The sequence below is a fragment of the Aethalodelphis obliquidens genome, unplaced genomic scaffold (genome assembly GCF_003676395.1).
Source record: "Aethalodelphis obliquidens isolate GAN/ISIS:26980383/991018 unplaced genomic scaffold, ASM367639v1 scaffold23, whole genome shotgun sequence".
Classification (NCBI taxonomy): domain Eukaryota; kingdom Metazoa; phylum Chordata; class Mammalia; order Artiodactyla; family Delphinidae; genus Aethalodelphis; species Aethalodelphis obliquidens.
Genome location: NW_020837967.1, coordinates 22,372,885 through 22,394,067, shown reverse-complemented (window position 1 = coordinate 22,394,067; position 21,183 = coordinate 22,372,885). Strand labels below are relative to the sequence as shown.

The 21,183-nt window shown below is 42.5% G+C and overlaps 2 protein-coding genes across 4 annotated transcripts in view; one reads left to right on the top strand and one right to left on the bottom strand.

The window, feature by feature from the left end:
- STAM (signal transducing adaptor molecule) overlaps positions 1-1,025 on the bottom strand; it is a 62,199-nt gene extending 61,174 nt beyond the window's left edge. For 2 of the 3 annotated variants that reach the window (XR_003436043.1, XM_027121981.1), the window contains exon 1: positions 772-984. Coding sequence is in view for 2 of the 3 variants with exons in the window: in XM_027121981.1 (XP_026977782.1) it covers positions 772-811 (40 nt within the window). In the remaining variant the exon portion in view is untranslated. Of the gene's footprint in view, positions 1-771 lie in introns of all 3 variants that reach the window. The other variant, XM_027121980.1, reaches the window with a different exon arrangement.
- A 16,129-nt stretch (positions 1,026-17,154) lies between these two features.
- HACD1 (3-hydroxyacyl-CoA dehydratase 1) overlaps positions 17,155-21,183 on the top strand; it is a 21,274-nt gene continuing 17,245 nt past the window's right edge. The window contains 2 exon segments of the mRNA XM_027121979.1: positions 17,155-17,333; positions 17,336-17,528. Of these exon segments, the coding sequence (XP_026977780.1) occupies positions 17,270-17,333; positions 17,336-17,528 (257 nt within the window). The 5' untranslated portion in view covers positions 17,155-17,269.

The following is a 21,183-nucleotide window of genomic DNA, read 5'->3' as shown; positions in this document are numbered from 1 at the left end:
ACACACACACACACACACACACACACACACACACACACACACACACAAACTAACCTGTTGAATTGGTATGATCAGTACCTAAAACCGATGACTCAGAAAACCAAAAATAGACCATTTCAAATTCAGAACAAATTAGCATTTTCGGATCCCAGGTCCTCTTCCACACTTAAAGTACTGAGACCTACCCAAGGAAGGCAGCCCAGTGCCTCCGGCCCCCAATGACGTCTACACTGTTGCCAAGTATTCCATCTTCATCATTCTCTCCCAAGATCTCTGACAGTCCACCCTGAACCAGAAGCTCTGTCCTCCCGCTACAGTTCTATCACAGATTTTAAAGTCCCCTAAGGAAGCCAACCTAAAACATTCCCCTAGTTCTAGATGTCTGACATGTGTCCCGGGAAACACTCTATCACAGGGCTTATTATCCTACGCTAGCGAAGACTCCCTAGCTCTCGACTCTGTCCTCCCAGAAGCACCGTCCCAGCACCAGCTCCCGCCCCAGCTGTTCCTCCGCGGCCTTCGTCACCCACCTCTCCAGCAGTTCTTTCGGAACCCACAGCCCCAGCTCAAGGCCCGTTTCCCAGGCTCTCACAGTCCCCCTTCTTTCCAAGAGGATGCGCCGAGCCCCCAACCTCCTCCAAACTCTTACAGAAAGAGCCTCAGGGAACGGGCAGGACTCGCCCGGCCCGGGGGTCCAGACCGTCCGCCAGGTGCGGGCACAGAGGGCTCGCGGTCCGCCGGAGGTGGACAGGGGGCGGCAGAAGCACCTACCGACGTCCTGATCGAAGGGATTGGTGGCAAAGAGAGGCATCTCCACTGCGTGCTGAGGTGTCCGCAGGGACTCCCTCTCGACACCGCGGGAGTCAGGGTACGACCGAGGAAGGAAGGCTCCTCAGACAAAAACAGCGACCGAGACGGACCCCCAGGGCTCCGCGACAGCTCCTCCTCTCACCGACCCCCAGCTACCGCGGCGTCGGCGGCGGCGACAGGAGCGAAGGAGCCGCGAAGGCCCCCGGCGCGGAGCCTGTCGGGAATCTGGCGCCCTCGGCGCCGCCTGCCCAGAACCTGCCCGGAACCTGCCCCGCCCAAACCGGCCCAACTCCAGAGCCCCCTCCGCCCGGCCCCGCTTTGATTAGCCACAAGGGAGAGTGGCCTTGATGCCTGCGCTTCCTGCTTTGGCTTTGGTCGGGAACCTCCGGAGGACGGGGTCCTCCGGGCGCGCCGAAGCCGACTAGCGAGCCCAGGCGTGAATCAGAGGCTGAGTAGAAAGAAAAGGGGTCGAGGCTGGGGAGAGGGGAGATCCCTTTCTCCCACCCGTTCCGTCGGTTGTCACAACTTTGTGGTCCCTGGGGAGGGGGATGGAAGCCCCTTCACTCGAGGGCATCTAAGTAAAAGGGCTGTGAGTTCAATTCTCTGCCTGCGGTGACAAGGAACTTGCTCGGTGAAGTCATGTGAGCGGGGCGGCTTGGCCAGAGTCCCCACGAGGGGAGTGTCGGGCGCGCGGCTGCTCGCGGCGGCTGAGGCTGCGCTGGCACCTTCCCGAGAGGCCCCGAACGCCCGCTTTGGAGGCTTGGTCAAAAGCACTTCTGGCTGGGCGTTGGCACCTACTGACTGACTGTGCACTCACTAAGCGATTACGGTGATTGGCAAAGCAGTGGCACAGCGCAAGAAGGTCTACGATACCCGCCCCCCCCCGCCCCAAACCGAGCAAAAAGAGAAAACTGAAAAATGGAGCTAGCGATTGATTAGTGATTCGTAATAACTTAAACTATTTCGTCATTTTATTTATAACTTTACAAAAATATTATATCCCGTAGAAATGTTAAGCAGCATCTTCTAAAGAATTTTGCATCCCTCTTGGAAGGAACTTAGAGCATCTTGCATGTAAATTGAAGTTATGTAAGTCTACCAAAATTAGAGCACTTCCGAATGTAGCATGTAAACGTTTACAACGTGTGGACAACAGGATTGGTATTGTGGAATATGACGAGGACTTAGAAACATCCATTAAGAATGAAGTCCCATTTCTAAAAGTGAAAAATGACGATTAGAGTAGCATTTAGATACGTGTTTCTAATTGAGACAAAGATGAAAAAGAGTCAGGGATGTGGGGAATCGTACACTCACAATGTTGGATGAAATTATTACAGTCTCCCTACAAGAAATATCTGGAAGTATGTAACACAAGCTTTTAAAACCGTGAGTACCTTTGGACCCAACAATTCTACTTTTTTCAATTCATCCTAAAGACATTCTTTAAGAACGTGAACAAATATATTCATGGCAACCTTGTTTATAATATCAGAGCATTGTTAAACGCGAAAATGCCCGACATTTAGGGATTGGACACACTACTTCCCTCTTGGTGCCTCAGTTTCCTCATCGGTATGAAACAGGAGTAATAATCAGGTTGTGAGAATCAAATGGATTCACACAAACGAAGCTCTTAGGTGCCCAGCATACAGCAAGTGCTAAATAAATGTAAGTAATCGTTTTAACTAGTATTCGTTCAGTAAATCATAGTACACACAATGTAAAAACTCCCCGGCTATTAAAGGTGATAATATAGATCTATATTTACATAGACAGACATCTAAATACATGAGTTTGTAAAAGCAGCTTACAAAACCATGTGAGATTACAAAATACCCCCAACTTTTAAATTCTGACAGGAAATAGGTGAGAATATTCAGATTATCTCTGAATGGTAAGACTTGTGATATTTTGCTCTTTAGGCACTTTATATTTTCCAGATATTTTAGTGATGATTCTATATGTCTTTCAAGAGCAGAAAAAAGTTAACACAGCAATGTAAAAAATGTGGTACATTAGTGCCCCCGGTTCTTAATATTTTAAGGAGCCATTACCAAAACTTGCTTGTGTTTCATTATGATGAGTATACAGTTCTTCCAAAACATCACTCTTGGTATGTGAAGCAGAGCATTCTCTCTCAAAAACCGGTTCTTGATTACTGGGCTGACAGAAACAGGTGTCTACCTCAAGTTTCCGGGCATTAGTGTCTGGGGCACATTATCATAATCGCCATGTATCAGAGCCAAATATTTATGAAGATGCATTTGGATGTGCTTTGTGCTTCGCTGAATAATTCTGTTGCCAGCGATAAGCTAGTGATCAAATTGTTCAAGCCTTGATCATCAATATGTGAGCACTGGAAATAGTGAAGTAATAACATGACTATTAGTCTTGATAGCATTATCTATGTATTCTGACCTAGAAGAATGGTTATAGCTCTTTGGGGCTTTTATCATTAATATGCTATAAATAATAAACATTTTAAATATTATTTAACATAAAACCAAATAGAAAAAGTGCAAGTGGTTTGTATTTTGAGGTTAGCTTTCCATTATTATCCCCTGAAACATTAAATACATGAGTTTCACTTTTAGTTTTACCATAGTTTTTTAATCGTTGTAGAGACACTTTCAAGTGTTTCTGTAATATGTGTTTATGAAATTCTATGGTTAATTTAAAAATGTTAAATCCCTTTTTTTTGTTTGTTTGACTTTGAAAATTCTTCTGTCTTTAAAAACAAGAGAGCAACATGCAAGTGGAGTTACTCCAGGAAAAAACTATAATTCTAAGGTTTAGGAAAAGAAATACCCTAAGAACGTTACTAACACTACTCTAGTTCACACTCTTATCATCCTTTGGATGAATTATTACATTCAGCTCCTACTATGTTTTTCTCCTTTCCTACTGCTATGGACTGAATCTTGTCCCCACAGAATTCATATGTTGAAGTCCTAACCCCTAACGTGATGACATTTAGAAGTGGAGCCTTTGGTAGATAATTAGGTAATTAGGTTTATATGAGGACATGAGATTGGGGCCCTCATGGTGGGATTAGTGCCATTATAAGAATAGACACCAGAGACCTTCCTTTTTCTCTTCTCTCTGCCATGTGAGGACACAATGAAAAGGCACCTGTATCTGCAAGCCAGGAAGAGAGAGCTCCCCAGAACCCAACCATGCTGGCACCCTGATCTCAGACTCCAGCCTCTAGAATGGTAAAAAATAAATAAATTTCTGTTGTTTCAGCCACCCAGTCTATGGTATTTTCTCATGGCAGCTGAGTTAATACACCTACCTGTCTCCAAACCATTCTCCACACCCCTGCTGGAATGATTTTTCTAAAACACAAATCTGATTATGTTATTCCTTTAAAATTCTCATATGGTTCTTCAGTCACTCAGTCATTTAATAAATATTTATTAACTCCTTATGTGTACGAAGTACCATACTAGATGCTGGAAATATCATAGGGATAAAAGCTCTTTTATGGAGTATAGCTTATGGGAAATACAGTCATTAAAGAAATAATTAAATTCTAATTCCTTAGCATTACATTCTTACAGAACTGGCCCCTGAAAATCTCATTTTTAAATTTTATTTATTTATTTATTTTTGGCCACACTGAGTGGCATGTGGGATCGAACCCATGCCCCCTGCAGGAAGCGCAGAGTCTTAATCACTGGACTGCCAGGGAAGTCCCTCATTTTTTTAAAGTTTTTTTTCATCCCCTCTACTTTAGTCTTTCTGATGCCCCCATACTTTCCATGTCTTCAAACAAGCAATTCGTTCTGCCTTTCCTGCTCTGATTCCATACCCTCTCTAAACCTCCACTCAATTTCAATTCCCAAAAGCCTTTCCTAACTCAGCACCTGACCTGTACTAGGCATGTAATAAGTATTTGTTAGTTGATTATTGGCCGTTTCTATCATAGCACTTAATGGTATTATATTTGTTCCAAGTGTCTTTTACTACATAAAAACCACCCAACCTTAGCGACTTAGGACAACAATAATCATTTCCTTTGCTTGCAAATCAAAAAAGTCGACAGAGCTCTGCAGGCACAGCTTGACTTTCTTCCACACAGTGTCAGCTGGGGTGGCTCAAGGCTGGGATGACTTTACACCTGGGGCTGCAGTCATTCGAAAGCTTGCACACTTACCTGTCTGGCCACTGATACTGGCAGTCCGTGGAGTCATTGGGGCTGCAGCCCAGAACACCTACAGGGAACCTCCCATGTGTCAGCATATCACGCTGCGCATTGCAAGAGGCAGGAAGAGAAAACCTCCAGTTTCTAAGACCTGAGCTAGGAGGCGGGCACAGGAGGGTTTCAGTCATATTCTACTGGACAAGCTGTGGCAGCATCTGCACTGACGGGGAAAGGAAATAAAATCCAACCTTCGATGGAAGGAGTATAAAAGAATTTGGGGGCCATATCTGAAAGCTGCCACACTATTATAACTTTTTACTTGTTTGTATAGCATTGGTCTGTGACTCTCTTATCTTGATATTTCCAGACTTTCCACTAAGTGTTCCATAAATATCTGTTAAATGTAGTAATAAAATATGTCACGATTAAATTGGCACACTTCTGTTACCAGCCATGGGAGAGTAACAGGATCTGGACTTACCTTTCACCATAACCAAGAGAAAGCTGGATAAAGTGTATGGAATAACTGCTTTCAGACCTAAACCAACAGACTGGGATCCCAAGGAGAAAGGGAACAAGCCCTGAGCCCTATGATCGCCACAGCTTTCTGTCCACGGTCAGTTTCTGGACTGTGCCACAGGGAGGGGAAACCCCAAAATTACCAAAAGGGATAATAAATGACATTTTACAATGATAAAGGCATAAATTCACCAAGAAGACATAATAGTATCAATTGTGTATCAACTTAAAGACAGAACTGGAAAAAAGGAAGCAAGATTTACAGAACTGATAGGAGAAATAGATACATCCATAGTTTTGTTAGCTGTTTTAATACTCCTCTCTCAGGTAAAGATAGAACAAATAGAAAATCAGTAATTACTTAGAAGACTCAAAGAACTCTCTCAACCAACTTGATCAAATTGACGTTTATGATGGCCCACCCAAACTCTGCAAGATAACATTCTTGCCAAGTAGACACAGAACAGTAACAAAGATAGACAATATGCAGGACCTTATAATGACTCAAAATAATTTAAAGGATAAAATTAAATAGATTTTGTTCCTTGACTAAAACAGAATTAACTTAGAAAGATAACAAAGATATCTGAAATTTTTCAATTTATGTAAAAATTAAACAGAACAGTTCTAAATAACCTATGTGTCAAAGAAAAATCAGAAAATATTTTGAACTGGATGAAAGTGAAAACAAATCAAAATTTGTGAGATGCAATTAAAGTGATGCTTAGAGGAATAGTTTAAGCATTAGATATTAGAAAAGAAACATCTAATGTCAATGAGCTAAGCTTCTACCTTAAGAAGATAGAAAAAGAACTCAAGTAGAAAAGAGAAATAATAAAGATGAAACCAGAAATCAGTGAAATAAAACACAAATGATAAAGAAAATCAATAAAACCAAAATTTAATATTTTTAAAAAATCAATAAAATTGATAACACTCTACCTAGATCAAAAGATAAAGAGGAAACACATAAACTGCCAGTATCAGGAATTAAAGAAGCAACATGACTATAGATCCCATAATTAAGACATTACAGAAATTAAATAATATTAAACCAAAACATTCATAAAGAAATATTCTTTTAAAAACCTTTACACCAATAAATTTGACAACATAGGCAAAAGGGGAAAAAAATCCTTGAAAGATGTAAATGATCACAACTGGGTCAAGAAGAAACAAAACCTGAAAACATATATATATATATATATATATATATATAACAGAAATTAAATTCCTAGTTACACTCCACAAAAATCTCTAGACCCATGAATTCAATAGTTAATTCTATCAAACTTGTAAGGAAGAAATAATATCAAACATCTACAAAATCTTTTAGAAAATACCTCAGTGGGGAACAATTTCTTAATTATTTTATGAGGCCGACATTACCCTGACACTAAAATCAAACAAAGACATTATAACAAAGCATTAAACAATATCCCTCATTAACAGAAATAATAATAATCCTTTAAAAAAAGAAATTTACAGGAATATAAAGAGAATACATCATGACTAAGGAGAGAGTATCCCAGGAATATAAAGTTACTTTAGCGTTTGAAAATCAACACAGTTGACAATACTAACAGAACGTAAGAGAAAAATCATATGAAAATCTCAATAGGTACAGAAGAATACCATTTGACATAATTCAAAAGCCTTTGTGATAAAAACAACAAACTAAGAATAGAAGAAACATTTCTCAACCTGACAAAAGGCATCTTCAAAAAACTTAGACCTAACATCGCACTCAGTGGTGAAAGAGAATGATTTTTCTATAAAAAGAAGCCATACAAGAATGCCCATTTTCACACTACTACTTAATATTATAATGATGGTCTTAGTGCTAAAGTCAAGAAAAAACATTAGAGCAATATAGGTTTCAGACTTTGCCTTTGGCCAAGATGGAATAACAGAGATTGGATTTATCATCTTGCTGGAAACAACTGAAAAAACAGACAAAATATATGAACAACAGTTGTCAGTGACCCTGGACATCAGGCAAAAAAGAGAGTTATCCCTGAGAGGTGGGACACAAATAAAGGGAGCGTTATGATTGCCCTTGTTTACTGCCTGGATAGAGTTTCCAGGCCATGGCATAGAGCTCAGTCTCCTTGAGATGAGAAAACAGAGCTGCAGGTCCAGAGGGACCAAGGTTGTTACGGTTTACAGGGCAGAGCACTGGAGACATGCTGGAACCCAAAAATATGCATCACCTGACAAGATAAAATACACAACGTCTGACATCTAATAAAAAATTACCAGGCTATCTACAAGAAACCTATTTTAAATACACGACTATGTCATGGTATATAAACATATACCATGCTAACACTAACCAAAAGAAAGCTTGAACAGTTATATTAATGCCAGACAAAGTTGGTTTCAGATCAAAGACTATTACCAGAAATATAGAACATCACTTTTTAATGAAAAGAGCGTCAAATAATCAAGAGAATATGAGAAAACTATATAGTTTTGCATATAGTGACAACTTAAAAAAACATAAAACAAAAACTGACAGAACTTCAAGGAAAAATAGACAACTCCATGATTATAGTTGGAAATTTCAACTCCCCTGTCTCGATAGTGATAGAAGTCAGTAAGGCTGTAGAAGCTTGAATAAAACTATCAACCAGCTTGTCTTAATTGAAACTGATAGAACACTACATCTGATGAAACCTGATTACGTATTCTTTTTTTTTTTTTTTTTTTTTTTTTTTGCGGTACGTGGGCGTCTCAATGTTGTGGCCTCTCCCGTTGCAGAGCACAGGCTCCGGACGCACAGGCTCAGCGGCCATGGCTCACGGGCCCAGCCGCTCCGCAGCATGTGGGACCCTCCCAGACCGGGGCACAAACCTGTGTCCCCTGCATTGGCAGGCGGAGTCTCAACCACTGCACCACCAGGGAAGCCCCCTGATTATGTATTCTTTTTAAGTGCACATAACATACTTATCAAGATAGAGAATATTCCAGGCCACAAAACAAATCTCAATAAATTTAAAAGGATTCAAGTCATACAAAGTATGTTTTCTGAGTACAATAGAATTAAATTAAAAATAAATTACAGAAGAATATTTAAAAGTCCCCAAATATTTGGAAACTAAGGTAACACTTCTAAATAACCCATTGGTCAGAGGAGAAATAAAAATGAAAAATAAGAAGTATTGTGAATGGAATGATATTGAAAATACAACATATCAGAATTTATGGGAAGCAGTTATAGCAGTATTTAGAGGGATATTTATAATATAGCATATATACTGGGAAAAAGATCTCAAATCAATTGTCTCAGCTTTTGTTTTAAGAATCTAGAAAAAATTGCAAATGAAACCCAAAGAAAGCAGAAGAAGGGAAGCAGTAAAATCAGAGAGGAAAGCAATGAAAAAGGAAACAGAAAAACAATAGGGGAAAATAAAAGGCAATAAATAAAATTGATAAAACTGTAGTCGGACTGATGAGGGAAAAAAGAGAGAAAAGATACAAATTACAAATTTCAGGAATGAGAGAAGTGATGTAACTACAGATGCTACAGATATTAAAAAGATAATAAGGGAGTATTATGGCCAACTCTATAACTATAAATTAGATAACGTAAAGGAAATGGCAAATTCCTTCAACTGCACAAACTACTAAAGCTCAGGACAGAAACAGTTAACTTGAATAGCTCTATTTCTATTAAAGAAATGTAATTTCTTGTTGAAATCCTTTAACAAAATTAACTTTGGGTCTAGATGGATTCACTGGAGATGACCAAGGGGCATGAGGAAATTGGGAAGGGATGGGTTGATGGTATATCTTCATCATTTTGATAGTGGTGGTAGTAGTTTCATGGATATATATATATGTCAATACTTATCAAATTGTACATTTTAAATATGTACAGATTATTTTATGTCAATTATACCTCAATAAAGCTGTTTAAAAATCACCAGCAAGAATATCCTTTGCAACAATTTATAGTTTTGATGAAACATTTTTAGACAATCACTTAAAAATATGAGTGAGGGCTTCCCTGGTGGCGCAGTGGTTGAGAGTCCGCCTGCCGATGCAGGGGACGCGGGTTCGTGCCCCGGTCTGGGAGGATCCCACGTGCCGCGGAGCGGCTGGGCCCGTGAGCCATGGCCGCTGGGCCTGCGCGTCCGGAGCCTGTGCTCTGCAGCGGGAGAGGCCACAGCAGTGAGAGGCCCGCGTAACGAAAAAATATATATATATATGAGTGAAGGTAAAAATGTTTGAAAACCACACCCTCAGGTCATTACCCAGCAAGATTGCCCCACCTCCCCAGGCTCTCCTAATAAATAATTCTAAAACAACTGCTTCTTCTGACTAACATGGTTTAACATGTTTTTTTTTTGAGCAGGTCGGACCAATCTGTAAAATGCAAGGGTCTATAAATAGCCTTTTCACAACAAAAGATAGTTTTATAATAAATATAAACTCCCTTGATTTATTTTAGCTCAACTCTTGACTTCCACTTTTGACCCCTTGCTTATTATAAAGATTATACATCTTCTTTAACCTAATAACTGCTAATGACTGGGTAACTGGATTAGCAATACTCAACAGTTGGTGAGGGTTTATGGTGGTTCCGCTGACTCAGTTTGCAGCTGGTGTATCATGAAGGATCTTTGAAAATGAAGACGTCACCAAGGAATCTGCTTCTCCCCAGCATTTACCATTCAAAGATTTTTCAGAGGCTTCCAGGCATGTTAAAATAAGCCACAGATTTTCAAAACAGATGACTCCAATTATGAAGGTAGCTCAAAGTTTCTGGGCACAGTGAAAAATGAATGTGCTTACTGTAAGGAAATATGTAAGAAGGAAAAAGGCAGCTTCATTCTAAAGCTCCCTTGCTATATCTGTGCCTATGTAGCAAATGTTCCCCAAAGGAGCACTTAAAATACTACTTTTTATATTGTGTTTAGTCTAACATAATTAATGTTTATAATAGCATATGTGTATCTTTCATTTCGTTTTCATTATCAATTTTGTAAGGTATGAAATTGTTCTTCGAGAATGAATTTCTTACTTATAATAATATGACTATAGAACAGAAGGGTTTTACTTACAAAGGTTGGACTTTCAACTTTCTGCCTAGAACCACATTTGTAGGATTGATTCTATTTTAGAGGAGATGCTAGTAAGCTCTAAGTAATGACATCACTGTGCCTCAGTTTTCACATCAATAAAAATTTAAATTAATCCAACATTCCTCCCAAAATACAGTGCTCAATTTATCATTTTCTAGATTAGTACCTCTGCGTTTAGAGGTTTCTCACTCTTAACATTTCAGTTCTCATTCTCCTTGTATTTGCTTTCAGCTGTACTTCCCTTACTCACTTCAGCTGCATTTTATAAATACTCTCTTCTTGAATCTACCAGCTTTCTTCTCTCTCATATTCATTCCTATTGTGATACTTACAAATAGAAAAACTGGTTAAAATTTTTAATTGTTTTTTTCTCTTCAGTTACTGACATCACTTCCCATTAATGATATCATTGTTCTTATCCTGTTGAAATAACCACATCAAGCCTAGTTAAGTTTTATCACTATATGCTAAAAACACGCATTACATATCACATTATATCACTAGCATTACTAACACGGTCACTAACACTGTCACCAACACAAATCATTAACTCTGATTTCAAGATTTGTTTAAAGCTATGATAATCAAGACAGTATGGTACCGGTATAAGGATAGACAAATCAATCAATGGAACAAAATAGACATTTGAGAAATACATCCATACATATATGGACATCTGATTTTTGACAAACATACAAAGGCAATTCAGCAGAGAAAGGATAGGTTTTCAACAAATGATACTGGAGCACTTGGATATCTATAAGCAAAAACATGAATTTCAATCTATATTTCACACCATATACAAAAATTAACTCAAAATGGATTACAGGCCTGAATGTAGAACTCCAAACTATTAATCTTCCACAAGAAAACTGCACAAAATATTTTGTGACCTTGGGTTAGGCAAGAGTTTTAGATATGACATCAAAGACATAATCTATCAAAGAAAAAAATTAGTAAATAGGACTTCATCAAAACAAAAGCAACTCACAAACTGGGAGAAAATATGTGCCCATGATATATCTGATAAAGGACTTGTATCCAGAATATATAAAGTACTCTTGAAACAATAAGAACACGATCGTACCACTAAGAAAATGGGCAAGAGATCTGAATAGTCTCTAAAGCAAAGAAAATACCCAATTGACAAACAAGCACATGAAAAGAAGATCAGCCCATTAGTCATTAGGGAATGAAAATTAAAACCACAATGAGATAGCACAACACAGTAATTAGAATACATTAATATAAAATTTCAAAGACTGACCGCACCAAGTGTTGGCCAGGATGCAGAGCCACTGAAAGTCTCCTACATGGCTGGTGGGAATGTAAAATGGTACAACCCCTTTGGAAAACACTTTGGCAGGTTTTTTTAATTATTTATTTATTTTTTAAATTAATTAATTAATTTTTGGCTGTGTTGGGTCTTGTTTCTGTGAGAGAGCTTTCTCTAGTTGCGGCAAGCTGGGGCCACTCTTCGTCGTGGTACGCGGGTCTCTCACTATCGCGGCCTCTCTTGTTGGGAGCGCAGGCTCCAGACGCGCAGCCACGCGTAGTTGTGGCTCACGGGCCCAGTTGCTCCGCGGCATGTGGGATCTTCCCGGACCAGGGCTCGAACCCGTGTCCCCTGCATTAGCAGGTGGATACTTAACCACTGCACCACCAGGGAAGCCCATTTTGGCAGTTCCTTAAAAGGTTAGGCATATACCAACCATGCAAGCCAGTCATTCCACTCCTAAGTATTTACCTAAGAAAAATGAAAGCATAGATTCGAACAAAGACTTGTCAACGAATGTTCATTGATGCTTTATTTGTAACTGGAAAAAAACCAAATATCTAAGCATGAGTAGATAAATTATGTGGTGAATGGATAAACAAACTGTGGTATATCCATACAATAGAATACTTCCCAGCAATAAAAGAGTGAATTACTGGGGCTTCCCTGGTGGCGCAGTGGTTGAGAGTCCGCCTGCCGATGCAGGGGACACGGGTTCGTGCCCCGGTCCGGGAAGATCCCACATGCCGCGGAGCGGCTGGGCCTGTGAGCCATGGCCGCTGAGCCTGCGCGTCTGGAGCCTGTGCTCCGTGACGGGAGAGACCACAGCAGTGAGAGGCCCGCGTACCGCAAAAAAAAAATTAAAAATAAAAATAAAAATACAGTCGTTCATGATCAGTGGTATGCAATTCTTCCCTAAAGCCAAAACACACACAAGTGTGTTAAGTAAAAGCAGAAGGCAATATATAATTAGCTGCTAAAATGGATGACACATTATCAGTACAAACTAATTCTGTGGAAGAATAAGGATCCAGTATGAGCTGAAGCAATCAGCGAAAGCCACTTGAAAACACTGGTATTGAATGTAGCCTTGAAGAGTGAATGAGACTTACACAAACAGGAATGGGAAAACAGCAGTTTGGGTAGGGAGAAAAGAATGGAAGTTTGGATTAAAAGTTAGCCATATCAGTTTACAGACAATGGACAGACCTTCTTAGCTGGGTCAGAGTATTTTGGTGACGGGCACTTCCTAAGAGATAAATGTTCGATTGGCTTCCCTGGGTTCAGGTTATAGTAGACAGCTCTGAAGCCAAGCTAACTAATCCATTTTTACCCTAAAGACAAGGGCTAATGTGTAGATTGATAAAAGATGTTTTGAAAAGTGAAACAATGTTATATGTAGAAAGCTATTCCAAATCTTTTTTTGCTTTGGGGACACCTTGCTTTCAAGCAGGCTCCCACCTCAACTTTCTTTTCCCTGCCTCAAAATACCTCCATCTCCACTTCCTTCATGCCTGTCTGAGAAAGAAGGGTCCTTTCTCTTTTTGAAACCTAATTCCTCCATCTATGTTCTTAATCGCTAACCCTCTCACAACCACAGGGATCTTGCTTCATGAAATAGCCTATTTCACATAGACAATCAGCCTCTTCATATCTTATTGCCCCTTTGCTTCAACAAATAAGCAAATGAAACCCTTTTTTGGGGGACTCTGCTGTGTCTCAAGATATTTCCTTATTCATTCCCCTCTTCATGCTGAAGTTGACCACCAACCTAGCTCTGGGCTGTATCATTTCTCTCTCAGACTGAAACTCATCTCATTTCCTGCATCCCTCATGCCTTCTGCATTCAGTTCACTCTGCTGCTAGATTAACCTTGGGAAAGAGGCTTCTTCAGTATTATTTTCCTTCTCTCCAGTCTTCAGAAATTCACTCCTGCCTTTTAAAATAGAGTGGTTCTCAACGTGTTTCTAGTCTCGCCTGATACTTTTAAGATTTAGTCAAAGTGCACAGCTCACTTATCCTCAAGCTTCTTTGTTTTTCCCACCCCCATGTTCATGGTGAGCCCTCAGCCTGCAAGATCCTCCTGCAATCTGTCTGTTGGAGTCATACTCATTCTTCAAGTATTCAAAAGTGATTTTCTGAGCCCCCAGACAAGTTATTCCCATAGCACTCCGCGATTCACTTTTCAAATTTCTTTTACTCTGCATTTGATGATAGAATACGGACTTTGGTGTCAAGAAGAGCATCAAAATCTCTACTTATTAGCTTCTGACCTTGGGCAAGTTTCTTAATCCCTCCAGAGTTCAACTGCCTCATTTGAAAATGTGGATAATAATACCTATCTGTGAAGATTGTTGTATGGATTAAATCAGTGGAAGTGCCTGGCATATGAAAGGTGGTATGTTTCTGACATTATCTTGGAATACATTTGTGTGAGTTTCTTATCCACTAAAAAGCACTGTAGGTCTTTTGAGGACAGGCCCCATTTTTCATTCATTTTGGTACCCCCTATTGGTACGTAGTATACAGTAAATTATTTACTTTTTAAAGGGACAGTTTTAGAAGTCTGTTGGCATGTAATTTACTCTTAGGATATTTCAAAGTTTTTTCCCCAAAATGTTATATTCAACTTTGTTAAAAAATATAGCCACTCTGAAAATGTTACATCTCATGTCATATTCAATGTTTTAAAGAAATAATTGGAGGAGAAACTATTAACTGTAATATACAAACTCATTCTGCCACAAAATTTGGGTTTTATGCTAAACATATCAATATTGTAAATTTTACACTTTAAAATATTTATTACGCATGACACTAAAATTGACTCTAAGTAATAATTTATATACATAAAATGCATCTGCTTTATGTGTTTAGTGTGATGAGTTTTGACAGATGTATACACCTGTGTAACATCACAATCAACAAATAGAACACTTACATTATTCCGAAAGGATTCCTGTGTCTATTCCCAGCCTGTCCTCTTTGCACACATCCCCAGCACCAGGCAACAACTTTCCTGTTTCTTGTCACTGTATATTAGATTTTCCTTTTCTAGTTTCATATAAATGAAATCATATACTATGTAATCTTTCTGCTTTTGCTCAGCATAGAGTTTATTAGATTCATTCATGTTGCATGTTCAGTAGTTTGTTCCTTTTCATTGCTGTCATATTCCATTGTATGAACATACTACCATTTGTTTATCCATTCACATGTTGATGGACATGGATTATTTTCAGTTTGGGGCAACTATGAATAAAACTGCTATGGGCTTCCCTAGTGGCACAGTGGTTGAGAGTCCGCCTGCAGATCCAGGGGACACGGGTTCGTGCCCTGGTCCAAGAAGATCCCATATGCCGCGGAGTGGCAGGGCCCGTGAGCCATGGCCGCTGAGCCTGTGCTCCGCAACGGGAGAGGCCACAGCAGTGAGAGGCCCGTGTACCACAAAAATAAAATAAAATAAAATAAAATAAAACTGCTATGAACGTTGGTGTCCAAGTCTTTGTATGGACCTATTTTCGTTCTCTTGGTTAAATACTTTGTCTATCCTTATGCCTACCCCACTGTCCTGTAAACTGTAGTTTTATACTGTTGAAAACAGATATGTATGTGTTCCAACTTCATTCTTACTACACATTTCTGTATCAATTTTAGAGTTATCTTGTCAAATTAAAAAATATTCTGCTGGGATTTGGAGAGAACTGACAGTTGAACAACTTGAGTCTTCCAATTCACGAACATAGAATAGCTATTTACTTAGGTCTTCACTTTCTCTTGACAGTGATTTATAGTGTTCAGTGTACGGGCCTTGCACGTTTTGTTAAATTTATCCCTCTATATTTCACGGTTTGGGATGCTGGTAAGCATTAGATTGTTTTACTCTAAATTTCAATTTCCAGTTGTTCATTTCTAGAATGTATGAAAGGATTGACTTTTTGTTACATTGGCCTTGTATCCTGCAACTAGTTCCAGTAGCTTTTTTGTGGATTCATTAGGCTTTTCTAATAACACAATGTTGTCACTTGCAAATAGTTGTACTTCTTTTTCCAATGTAAATGTCTTTAAAAACAGTAGTTCATAGTTTTCATGAAATTTGAACAATTTTCAGCCAGTATTCCTTCCCCAGGCACACCTCAGACTTCCCCATCTCCCATTGTTAACATACTCCTCAAAATTATCTAAGTTTCTCAGATCAGGCTGGTAGTGCCGTCTGGGGGAGGTGCCCAGAGCCCAGATCAGGATCCGCGTGGACCAGGTCCAACTTTCGTCTCCGTGGTCTTTCGGGGGTGGTCTCCAGCCCAGGGCCAGGATCAGGTTCCCGGAGGACGACCTAACAAGTAGATCGCTTCCCTTGTTCTGCGCAGAATTTCTTTCACTGGATCACCAGAGATCCGAGTTGCCCGAATGGCGCGCACACACTGATTTGGGGTGACTCAAACTGTTTCAGGCCTGTAAGTGGTTTACATGGATTTCACTTAAATCTCACAACAACCCCACGAGGTAGGTTTTAAAATTATTCCCATTGAGGAAGTTGAGGCATGGAGAGATTTAGTTGCCCAAGTTCACACAGCTAATAAGACTGTGTGATTTGGGGTTTGAATTCCAGTCATCTGACTCCAGAGCCTGCCTTCTTAACTGTGTGCTTTAAGGGGAAAGAGGAAATAACTGTTAGGAGAAAGCATGTGTATCTGGAAGACGATTTTAAAAAAAGGAGACACAGAGTGCATAACAGTGGGATACTACGTTTCTTGAGGGAAGGGCTCTTGCTAGCTTTCCACCCGTAGGTTGCCTCTGTCTGCGCAAACTTTTCTCCTTTGGTATCTTGTCACGTCCTATTTCCTCCAGTTTCCCTCTAACATCCAGCGTCCCGCGCTGCAGTGCAATGAACGCCCACACAACACTGGCTCCAGTGGAATCCACGCAGGTGAGGCACTCCTATTCCACCCCCCGCCCCATGCCTGCTTCGCCGGCTGGGATAAGTGAAACAGTGTGAAAAGTTGGCGCTTCCTCCCCAGAAGCTCTGAAGAATGAGTCTTTGGCGGGAGGATCCCACGGCCTCTCTCCACCTCCAGAAACCATCTTACAGAAGTCTGGGCGGGGAAGGGCCACGCCAAGTCCAGGTGCGTTTCGGCTCAAGGCACTAACTAGCAAGGCGCCCGTAGTCTGCGCCAAGACGCCCGGGCTGTCTCCAAGAGGAGGCTTCCCCAGCTGGCGAGGAGGATGGGTCTCCCCGAGAGCAGAGCTTGAGCTCGCACCCAGGGGCTCCCGGGACCCCCGCGCGCCCCCTCGCCCAGGACCGGCGGCCGGGTCCCCGCGCGGCGCGCGCTCCCGCGGGCCGGGGGCGGGGCGGTGGCCCGGGACGCCCTCTCCTCCCCCTGCGGGCGGCCGGGCTGGCGGCGCTGAGGCTCCTACGCGCGGCACATGGGGCGCCTGACGGAGGCGGCGGCGGCAGCGGGCGGCGGCGCTTCAGCGGCGCGCTCGGCCGGACCCCTCCCGCTCCCCTGCCCCTCTCGTCCACGTCCCCCGGCTGCGCGGCCACCATGGCGTCCAGCGAGGAGGACGGCACCAACGGCGGCGCCTCGGAGGCCAGCGAGGAGAGGGAGGCCGCGGGCAAGAGGAGGCGCCGGGGCTTGCTGGCCACCGCTTGGCTCACCTTCTACAACATCGCCATGACCGCGGGGTACGTGCGCCCCGAGGGGCCCTCCTCGCGCCGCCGCCCCTTGGCGTTCCGCGCTCCGGGCGCCGGCGGGCCGGGGGGCGCGCCCGGAGGCGGGGTGGTCGCGGCGCGGGGGCGGCGCGCGGCGCGGGGGCCGTGGGGGAGGGGCGTTGCAGCCGCCGCCGGGCTTGAATGGAGCGTGGTCGGGGGGGCCAGGGGCGCCGGGGCCCTGCTCGCGGGGCATTGCCTAATACGGTGCACGGCGTGCGCTGCGGCAGCGGGGCGCGGGCCGGAGGTTAAGTATAGACCCGGGCAGGAATGCGGGGCCGCCCCGCCGGGGAGGCGGCTCCGGCCCGGCCGCCGCGGGCGCCGCTGCTGCTGCAGCTGGAGAAACGCCGGGGTCCCGCCACCCCGGAGCCCGGAGCCGTCTGGCCGGGGGCCCAGACCTGCGTCCTCGGCCGCCGGCCCCTGGAGTGCGTCCTCGTGCCGCCGATGGTTGGGCAGAGTGTTCCTAACTGTTCATGTCGCTACGGGTTTTTTTGCTGTTGTTTTGTTTTGTTTTTTAAGTAATAGTGCTCCCGAGAGCTTCTTACTTGGGACGGTTTTCTAAAAACCCTGCCGGATCGGAGCATAGCACTCGTGTCCAGCATCTTGTTGGCTCCATGACTGATACCCCGTACTTTTATTTGTGGCTTTGAGTACGACTTACAAGTTAAGGTTACACAATGACTGTCTCTCTGCAAAGAGCTGTCACAGTGACTTGTGTCGACCGCTTTTCAAAACCGGCTGGGAAAATGCTCTTGCGTTTCTCAATGGCGTTGCCGTTTAAAAAAGTTATTTTCCCGTTATCACATGAAGTATTATTAATCTATACAAATCTGGGGAAACGTTTAATACCTTTAACTTTCTCTAGGGCTTATAGAAAAATGTGATTGATAAAGATTTAATAAATGATTTGACACTACTGAGTACTTATTATGTGCTTAATACCAAATACAGTTAATGAAAATATTGGTATCTATTGAGGATTCACTGTGCGCTAGGCACTGTGTCAGTCACTCTAGGTGTAGTATGTCATTTCTGGTCCTCTGCAGTCCTGTGAGGGGTGCATGATATTACATTTGATAGACTAGAAAACCGAGGCACAAATAGGTGAAGTCACTTGCTCAGGTTCCCCAAACCAGCAAGTGTCAGACTTGGATTTCTGCACAGTCTGAATCCAGAGCCGTGCTACTTCTTTCCACTTTACTAAATTTTATAATCTTGAAAGGGAAAACTAATAGAGTCAAAGCTACTGGAGAACAATGGAGTACCCACTGTGTGCTGCAGCCTTTAGATACCCTGGAGGCTGAAAATATCCTCTGTCCTCTGTGCTAGTCTCATCCAGTTAATAAACACTTTGGGGACGCCCACCTTTTTTTTTTTTTTTTTTTTTTTTTTTTGCGGTACGTGGGCCTCTCACTGTTGTGGCCTCTCCCGTTGCGGAGCACAGGCTCCGGACGCGCAGGCTCAGCGGCCATGGCTCACGGGCCCAGCCGCTCCGCGGCATGTGGGATCTTCCCGGACCGGGGCACGAACCCATGTCCCCTGCATCGGCAGGTGGACTCTCAACCACTGCGCCACCAGGGAAGCCCCCACCATTTATTAACTGGTCTTGTGCCTTTCTTTTCCAGGCCACTCTCCCTTTTGAAGGCCGAGTTACCTTTTCAAAAAATGAGTCAATGCATAACTCCAGTTTAAAGCCTTCGGTGACCCCCACCCCCCCACCCCGCATTGCCTCCACTGTTGTGGAAGGGATTTAGGCTGTCTGTCGTTCAAGGCCCTTTGCAATATCTCCCTGATTTCCTCTTTCCAGTTTTATTGCTTTTGAAGTCTACTGTAACTAACTATGCGCTCAAACACCACGCAGTTTTATCTTCATGGCTCTCTCCGTCTTTGCTCAGGCTGCTCATCCTTTGGGTAATAATCCCCATGTTTCTGCTGTGACTTCTAGCCAAGCCGCCTCTGAAGTTTTCTGGGTCTCTTACCCGACCTGAAGTATAATTAAATGTGCTCTCAGCTGTGTTCTCACACTTCATTCCTAACCTTCCTCCCTGGCTCAGCAAATTACTGCTTCCCCGAAAGTTGTTTGTCTCCCTGCCTATGTTGAGAAGGTCCCTTGCCAAGGGGTGGGATAGGGAGGGTGGGAGGGAGGGAGACGCAAGAGGGAAGAGATATGGGAACATAATGTATATGTATAACTGATTCACTTTGTTATAAAGCAGAAACTTACACACCATTGTAAAGCAATTATACTCCAATAAAGATGTAAAAAAAAAAGGCAAGGGGAACGGAAATGGAATAATCCATATAATTAACTCTTTGGGGGCTTTCTAAACGTGTTGAGATTTGAAGAAGGGATAGGATTTGCATATGTAGAGGGTAGATATTCCAAGTGAGATTAATTCTGGAAATAGGCATGAGATGCAAGAAAGCCTCCCGATTTAATTGGAGGGTTGGGGCAGAGGGACCCTGTTGTTTATCCATCCTCTCTATATACTGGTTTACATCTGCTAATGCAAAGGTTCTTTTGTTCATTTGCTTGTTCTGTTTTTCTCTTTTAGCAGAGCTTTGGAGGGTTTATTAATTTTTTTGTAATCGTCTTGAAAACAATCAAAATAATATTTAAGAATTAAAATTTTACATAAATGTAGAAAAGAACTTGCCTAATTCTATAAGCTTAGCATGGCCTTTCATTTCTCCTTGTTATCGCTCACGTGAGTTACTTCCTTCAGATTTTTACTCAAATCTCCATTCTCAGGGAGGCCTTCGTGGCTATCTTCATGCAAATAGCAAAAACCGCACACAGACACTCCTTATCCCCCTTGCCTGCTTAATTTTTCTCTATCGTACTTATTACCGTATAACTGTACAATGAATTCTACTGATTGGTTCTGTTGCTTATTGTCTGCGTCGTCCTGAAACAGTGTCAGCTCCATGAAGCACTCAAGAAATATTTGTTGAGTGAATGAATGCACATTATAGGGTATTGTAGTTACAGTATCTGCTGTGTAGGATATTCTGTTTTCACTCACTGTTTCACCAAATATTTCTACATAGTTTTCATAATTACACTCTTTCATGGTTACATAAGAGGGAATAGAGTTAAGGTACAGTAATGGACTAAATCATGCCTCTAATGATGTTTTACTTTAATTTGTTTCTCTTGAATTAGTTGTTTAGGATGAATTCCTGGAGTAGAACTAAGTAGAATTTAGTAATAATGTAATTTAAAGGATGTGAGGATTTTTATTGTACTTGCTCACAACAGATGCTTGACTAGGAAAGTGAGCGTTTCTCTCTCTCTCTCTCTCTCTCTCTCTCTCTCTCTCTCTCAATTCTTTTGCTTTGCTACAAACACTTTTGAAGCCCACACGTGTTAGTGCATCATCCTAGGTCAAGCGAGAGACAAAAGCTAAATATTTCAGGCCCTGTCCTTGCCCACACCTGGGGCACCGCTGTCCTTGCCCACACCTGGGGCACCCCTGTCCTTGCCCACACCTGGGGCACCCCTGTCCTTGCCCACACCTGGGGCACCCCTGTCCTTGCCCACACCTGGGGCACCCCTGTCCTTGCCCATACCTGGGGCACCGCTGTCCTTGCCCACACCTGGGGCACCCCTGTCCTTGCCCACACCTGG